The 7,970-nt window shown below is 49.0% G+C and overlaps 1 protein-coding gene across 1 annotated transcript in view; it reads left to right on the forward strand.

Moving 5' to 3' along the window:
• LOC105303019 (probable phospholipid-transporting ATPase IIB) overlaps positions 1 to 7,970 on the forward strand; it is a 171,392-nt gene that overhangs the window by 47,355 nt on the left and 116,067 nt on the right. The window contains exon 8 of the mRNA XM_023521125.1: positions 2,175 to 2,231. Coding sequence (XP_023376893.1) covers positions 2,175 to 2,231 — 57 coding nt within the window. The remainder of the gene's footprint in view (positions 1 to 2,174; positions 2,232 to 7,970) is intronic.

The following is a 7,970-nucleotide window of genomic DNA, read 5'->3' on the forward strand; positions in this document are numbered from 1 at the left end:
TGATTTTACTGTATGTGTTTATTTTAAAAATATAATCCTTTTAGAACCTATATTAATTTCAGAAAAATATAGTCCTTTCATATCAAACGACTGTTTTCACTCAAATCTTTGTTGATCTAAATAATTAAAGGACGTTACTCAAAATTTGATTGCTGTTCTGCATTTGCAATTTTATTAATTCAACAAACACTCACTCACCACTGACGATGTACCAGGCACCCCTAGAGGCTTGGGACACAGGGGAGCGAAGCCAAGGTGCCCCTCAGGCCCGCCACCCGCTTCCTTGTGGGGGCGCCACACCGCCCGCCACGTGCCTTGGTTGTGCGCGTGCTGCGGGCGGCCGGGGACCAGGCGGAGTGCCTCAGCCAGTGGGAGTGGGAGTGGCTTCACGGAGACACTGGAGTCTACATGGCCAGGGCTTTTGACAGAGGAAGGGTAGAGGCGGGCGGCGAGGGGCGACGAGGTGGAAGCCTCTGTGGTCAGGGAGGAAGCGGAGCTGGAGCCCGGCGCCCTAAAACCCAGCTGCGTGCGCCCGCCCCTGGCACACGCGGCCTGGCCACCTGGGCATGCACGTCGCCGTCTCCGACCGCTGGAGGTTTACCGAAGGACGTCCAGAGGTCTGCCTGGCACGTCTCACTGTCGAACAAATGACAGTATTTTTATAGGAAGCTCAGCATAGGATTGCTTCTTGTAGCGTGAAAGCTCTAGACAGGTCAGAGTTATGTTTTAGTGTTGTCGATTTAGTTTTCTTTCCATTTACAAAACAGCATCTTTTTAAAGTGACATTGTAAGTCACGGAAAGAACGAGGCGATTTCTCCTTTGCCAGCCGCAGTCACGCTCACTCGCACTGCCAGGTGGGGCTGCCGGTCACACAGGAGCTGGCCTCGCCGTGCAGCCGGGCGGCCTCCGTGCGCTCGGCACGGTCACCGCCGCGTGGGGTTTGACAGGACTTTGTTTTCCCAGCGGGGCAGAGGCAGGAAAGCCACGTGCCGTCCGTTGCCCTTTCCTCTTGGAAATACAGCGAGGGTCCTTTTCCTGTCCAGTTAGATGGGGCCGTGTGTGCCTTGAGGGCTGGCCGAGGAGGCTGGCCAAAAGTCGCCTGTGCCCCTGCCAGCCCCAGCCTTTACCTCTTGTGCAGTCACGACTAGGCCGTGACGAGGGTGACCTTGGAAGCCGCCTGTCAGCTTAGGTTCTAGAATGACCGTGTGGAACAGAGCCCACTCCCGTCCCTTACCAGATGGACTCGACGTGAGAGAGGGACGAGCGGCTCTCTAAGTCCCACGTTCCGGCTTCACCTGGGGACAGGTAGTGCTCCCTCGGCGCCCGCAGCACTGCAGCCGGGCGGGACGGCGTGTGGCCCTGCACAGGCACGTGGCCTGGAGGCCCCCAGGAATGCGCAGAGCTTGCTCCGGCTTTATGGCCACCTGAGGGAGCTGTGACAATCACCAATTGCCACTGATTGTTTCTGACACTTCCCTGGGAAAACAGTTTGCAGTGCATGAGCTCTGTGTCAGGTCAAGCCCTGCCTGTCAGGTGGTGACAGTCCTGTGGTCACGGGGTGTGGGAGCCCTGAGCCCAGTTCCGTCCCCCTCAGCGGCCCCTGGAGTGTGGGTTTTCTCGGCGCTGTGGAGCCGTGGGGGTGGGTGGGGTTAGGGAACGGGGCGGGTCCAAACATCAGCAGCTCCCTCGTCGTCACGCTCCGTTTCTTGAGTAAATGCGCATCTCTGATTATTTTCCAGAGTTCTGAGTTAGTTGCTTTGACAGTCTGCGCTCGTGTTGTCGTCAGAGTCGTGGAGAAACGGGCTTTCAGGGAGTTTCACACCGCCGTCCCTGCTCACACCGCCTGCTTATTTGTGACTTGTCTTTGTGTATAAATATATTCAGTCTGACCAATAGCAAAGATGTTTCCATTTGGAAGATGCTCCTATATTAATTGCCCTTTTAATAATTGCGATAGAAGTATATGTATCATGAAGAATATTATCCTAACATGGAGATGGTTTTAGGCAATTAACTTGAAAGAAATGGATTATATGGGTTGAGTTAGGAGATAAACGATGAAGAGAAGTCGGCATTTTAAAGCTGGAAGATAGTTACAAATGTCCCTTTTTCAGCGGAGGAATCCGAAGGCCGGAGACCGTAGATGCCTTGCAGCAGATGCTATGACTGACAGCAGCTGTGGAGCTTCTCCGGCCTTCGTGGTCTCTTCGCCGTTTCGTTGCTGTCTGTGGTAAGACAGCAAAACGGAAAAGGCGCGTCCGGCCACTGAGCTGCTCTCTGCTGTTTTCATTCCAGATTAATAGCATTAGGTCCAAATTGCTCTTTCAAAAACGTTTTTTCTTCTAATTTTGCTATGCGTTCTATTGTAGGGACAGTTACTTTGTAGTGTGATGATACTTAATATTTTGGAGATCATGTATTTCTTTGAGAATCTTAAAAATGATCCCTTGTTCTCCAGAAAAATGTGTGTGATATACACGTATGCTAAATTTTAGGTTGTTTTGCACATTTTCGGAAGGGTGTTAATGGACCTGAGTTTAGGACCCTGCTGTAAGTCTTTTTTAGCCGACGACGGTTCTGTTACTTCCTCAGTTTTATTTTTTCTGTTAAATTTAAATTGTTGAAACAGTTACGACTTACTCATATGCAGATATTAAAATGTCAGATTCCTATTTCATGCTGTTTTGCTTTTCTTTGTAAAATGAATCAAATAGCTTCCCAGCTGTATAAAATTTGTGTTATAACATTGCTTTTAGTCAAGGATTCTTAGCTTGGGAAATTCTGCTCTTATGAGTTTAATTATTTTGAGTGTTTTATCTCGTTGTCAAAAGTACACATATTTAGAATTTTTTGTGTGTCTTCAAATACTGTTTATGTTATTTTATTACTTTTCAGTTTTATTTTAGCGTCAGAAAAACCTGATAGTATACTGTCTGTTATAATAAAAACCTTTAAGCCCTGGGCAGCATAAAAGTCCTAAATCTATGCTGCGCGTTCGAGCTTGGACAATAGCCGCTGGGCCTTTGTCAGTATAGCTCAGCGAGCCTCTTCAAGGTGTCATATTGACCGTGTATTAATACGGGGTGGGTATTCTATTGGGCCGTCAGCTGATTGTTTAGAATGTAAATGAAGCTGTTGATGGATCTGGTGACTGATGGCTTAAATTCCAATTAATCAATTGCTTCATCAGTTTCTTAATTCAGATCAAATATCTCCTGAATGCACACAGTTCTTTTAGTGGTATTAACAGAAATTAATGCTTGAGAACTAATTTTCATCAATCTCTTATAAATGCCAATATCTTTTTCACTTGTCTCTTCAGCGATGACATTATAGTTTAAGTGTTTGAGACGTATTACAATAGCTCGGCTGTCACTTGTCGGTGGGGCGAGGGGTAGGTAAATGACACTGGACTCATCCTCATTCTCTCTGCGGTACTGTTCATCTTGCCATCAGCTTAAAAATTTCATGCATGGTCATTAAGTCATATAAATGATTTAGAAATAAGTGTGAGGGCACGCCGTCCAGTTTCCCACTTCTCCGAGAGCTGCTGGCTTCACGAGCTGTGGCAGGCAGTCTCCTGCTAGTCCAGGGTAACTTAGTACGTTATGTGACAGACTCACGCGCTCCGCCTCGCAGCTTCCCGTCAGTGACTTTATCACCACCTGATGCGGCTCTCCTATGTGACACATAGACTAGTTGGTCTTAATTTGATTGTCATTAAACTTGTCCTTTCCTTGTCAATTATACAAAATAAAATCAAGTATTCATAAGAAGTCTGTAACAGGATATAAGCAGACCAATTTGATAATTCATCTCTGCTGAGCCTTAACCGGCATCAGCCGCAGCCAGTGCTCGCTGTTCAAAATTAGTAGCTGTAGTTCGCGGGAGACAAATCACGTCGGTCGTACGTCTGATCTTGCTGCAGTTCTCTCCGTCTCTGTCTCTCTCCCTGTCTCTGTTTTTAAGTCATATCAGGTCATGCGAGGTTAGTGATGTTAACTGCGACTGAAGATAAACAGTATGTCAATTTCCTGTAAATTTCCAAAAAAAAAAAAAAAACCCAGCATAGAATTATTTAGCGTCAAACATACCCTTTTTTTTAAAGAAAGGCAAGTATATCGTTTCCAGTTTTTAGCAAGTTTACAGAAATCCAGATAAGATAAGCTCTCACTTTTAGAAACAAAATGTTTGAAATTTAAGAGACCCCAGAGACTCCCACTCTTTCTCATTTCGCACAAGCGGGCCCAGGCTGGGGGGGTAGCCATTGGCGTGGCATCGCGTTCCAGTGTGTGTCAGACAGAGCCTGGAACCCAGGCCCTTTAAGCCCCCTTTCTGTTTTATTTTAGCACGCGCACACATGCGCGTACACACGTGCGCGCACACACGCACAGGCGTGCATATACTCATATGGCCGTCTCAGATGTGCTGTAGTTGATAAGCTAGATGGCTGGAAAACCTCTCCACGGCGCTCAGTCCCATGATGCCGTAGTAGGGTGAGCCGAGCCCAGCGGCTCCTGGTCGCGGTGGCCGCACCGTGGTGTGGGATGGTTCAAAGGGTAAGATGGAACAGCGGGGGGCGGGGGTTCCGGGCACGACTCAGGCGCTGGACTGCTGGCGGCTGCGGGCGGGCAGAGCGCGTTGGCTGGCAGAGCCACGTTTGAGCAGGAGAGGGCGGCGGTCACGCGGGCCCCCCAGCCACCTTCACCGTTTCCCCGAAGTTGAGGGAGAGTTAGCTGAATACCTGAGGACTCCCCGCTCACTGGCAGAGTCTAGTAGATTTTCCCCTGAATTCGACGGCACGACTCCAGAGTCGGTCTTAGCTTGCCGCGGTGCCCAGGAGAAGCTGCGTCAGGGGGCTCGAGCGCAGGGCAGTGTCGGGGCGTGATGCGGGGGCCTCGCCTCCACACCGCGGGCCTTGGGCCAGCATCAGCCCCGCTCCCACAGTGCTGGAGAACCAGCAGTGTCTCCAGAAGTTTCCAGGTGTCTCCTGGAGGGGGACGGATTGCCCCTGAATGCAAACCACCAAGGACTTTATTATTCATTGATGAGAATCCCTACGGGAAGTCTCCACTGTTCAGTTAATGTGTCTTCTGAGAGTAATTGTTTTAGCATTTCCCAGTGAGGACAGACATCCTGCGGCATCTGAGCCGTGGCCTGTCCCCACTCCACGTAGGAGAAGTACCTGCAGTGATGACAGTTCCTGCGGCTCCACGTTCTCACCGGCATTTGGTGTCGTCGAGTTTGGGCTTGTCACTGGGGTAGCAGCATGGCGGTATCTCACTGCCGTCTTAGCCAGAGTCTCCCTGAGCACACAGACGTGGAGCCTTGTCATGTGCTTTGCCATCTGTGTGTCGTCTTTGTTCAGAGTTACATCTTTAAACGTTGTGTGCCCCAGAACGTAACCCAAGAATTATTTTAAATGCATTAACCTTTTAAATTATGTAGAAAACAAGATTTAGAGGTACCAACCAAAGTTACAATAATTCTAGGTGTTAGACTAATGATGACATTTTTCGTTTAAATGTAGTGTCGCTTAAATCACGTAGGAAGCGTTAAAGTGCGCTTCCGAACCATCGCTTCCATGACACTAGCTTTTACAATCGCCCGGGCATCGACCTCTCCAGTCTGCTTCAGGTTACTGTCCACTGACCTTTCCCTTCACCTGTGGGGCTCCCTCGAGCATCTCCTGCAGGGCTGGTCCAGCGGTCCAGACGCCTCAGCTTATATGTATCTGGGAATGTCTTGATTTCCCATTTACTTTTGAGGGACAGTTTTGCTGGATACAGGATGCTTGGTTTTCAGTTCTTTCTCTTTTAGCACTTTGACTGTATCGGCCCACTGCCTTCTGGCGCCCAGAGGGTCTGACGAGAAACCCGCAGACCCTCCTACTGAGGGCCTCTCGTGTGCGATTCTTCTCTCCCGCGCTGCCTTCCAGATTCTCTCTCCGTCTTTGCTTTTGCTGAAAGTTTGATTATAATGTGTCTCGGTGTGGGTGTCTTAGGGTTCATTGTATCTGGATTTCATTGGACCTCTTGGATGTGTATATTCATGTCTTTCACCAGATCTGGGGAGCTTTCAGCCATTATTTCTTCAGGTATTATCTCGACCATTTCTCTCTCTTCTGGGACTCCCATGATGTGTGTGTTGGTCTGCTTGCTGGTGTCCTACAGGTTCCTTAGGCTCTGTTCACTTTTTCTTAAATCTTTTTTTTTCTTTCTGTTCCTCACACTGGGTCATTTTCAATGTCCTATTGTCAAGATAACCAATTCTGTCTTCTGCCTGCTCAAATCTGTCTTTGACTCCCTCTAATGAATTTTGTCTCACTGCAGTTATACTTCATAGACCTTGAATTTCTTTTTAATTAAAAAAATTTTTTTTCTTTTTATTGATACTTTCATTTTGTTCATACATTTTCTTGACTTTCTCCACGTCTCTCTTTAGTTCTTTGGACATCTTTTGGATAGTCGCTGTCAGGTCTTGCTCGGGGACAGCATCCGTTGATTAATTTTTTCCTTTATTATTGACCCTATTTTCCTGTTTCTTTGTATGCTTTGTGGGTTTTTTGGGTTTTTTGGTTGGTTGGTTTTTTGTCGAATACATGGCATTTTAATCTAATAATGTGGTAACTCTAGAAATGAGGTTGTTTCTCAGTGGTGGGACAACTGTATAATAATAATAACGGCAGTGGAGTAAGACCCCTGAAATACTGCAGCTCGTCCTGTGTGCGCGTGCGTGGACACACACACATACCTAATTGTATCCTCCTGAGGATGGCAGGGTACCTGCTGATTGTGTTGAAATGTGGGTAAGTAACAGAGTCATCACTTTCCTCAGGGAGTGTTCCACCAGGCAACCAAACCAAACCAAACCCACAGAGCAGGAGCCTCTCCTTTACATTCTAGTCGAGCTAAATGATGGAAAGAATGGATAGCCGACTGCCTTCTGTGTCCCCTAGAGCAGGAGTCCCCAAGCCCCTGGGCCGTAGACCAGTACCGGCCTGTGGCCTGTTAGGAATGGGGCTGCCCAGCAGGCGGTGAGCGGGGGGCAGGCATCTGAATTCGCAGTCGCTCTCCGGCGCTGGCATCACCACCTTAGCTTCACCTCAGGTCATCAGGCATTAGATTCTCATAGAAGCACTGGTCCCTGGTCCCAAAAAGGTTGGGGACCCCTGCCGTAGAGCTGTGATAGGTGGAGGCATCAAGCACGACGGGCTGTTGACATCAAAGCAGACACTGGACACTGTGCCTCTGGCTGGAAGCAGGCCAGCATCGCTGGTCAGTGGAGTTCGAGCTGGGCACTGGGTGCAGGAGCTGGTGGTACTGGACCCACAAAGGGAAGGGGAGCTGGTTCGGCCTGGACCACAAGTGTTTAGCTAGCAACATGCAGACCCGGGCCTTTCAGCAGACAAATCAGATGGGGGCGTGGGGAGGGCCCACAGGTGACGAGTGACGTTGACGCATACCCAGACAGGCGGAGCGCACCGTGGTGTCCAGGCGTGTACACTGGGTGATGGGCTGTGAAGCAGATAAAGGCAGTGCCGGTGCCCGTAGTCACAGTGCTGCTTTCCAGGGGGGCGGGGGTGTGTGTGGCCGCGGCACACGCAGGGTCCCCTCTGGGACGCGCAGCCCACACAGGTATCACTATGGTGCACACGCTCATGCAGCTCTGTGGCTCGTGCTTTACAGTTAAATTTCTTAAAAAAATCAAAGATTGCTGGAAATCAGTTTGTGATTTAACCACTCTAATTTGTTATTTCCTCTCAGATGCTTTTATCTTGGGGGATTGCTTTTTTAAAGTTTGATTTAATTTGGCTTTTAAACTATTTAAAACATGCATGTTTCAGAATGGACAGTACAAAACGGGACGTATTCAGAAAGGGGCAGCTTCTACCCAGCCGCTTCCCCATGCCCTCCTCCCTCCTGCTAGCCACACGCGCATGTGCGCACGCACACACACTCACACGCAC

The sequence above is a fragment of the Pteropus vampyrus genome, unplaced genomic scaffold (assembly GCF_000151845.1).
Source record: "Pteropus vampyrus isolate Shadow unplaced genomic scaffold, Pvam_2.0 Scaffold295, whole genome shotgun sequence".
In the NCBI taxonomy this organism is placed as follows: Eukaryota; Metazoa; Chordata; class Mammalia; order Chiroptera; family Pteropodidae; genus Pteropus; species Pteropus vampyrus.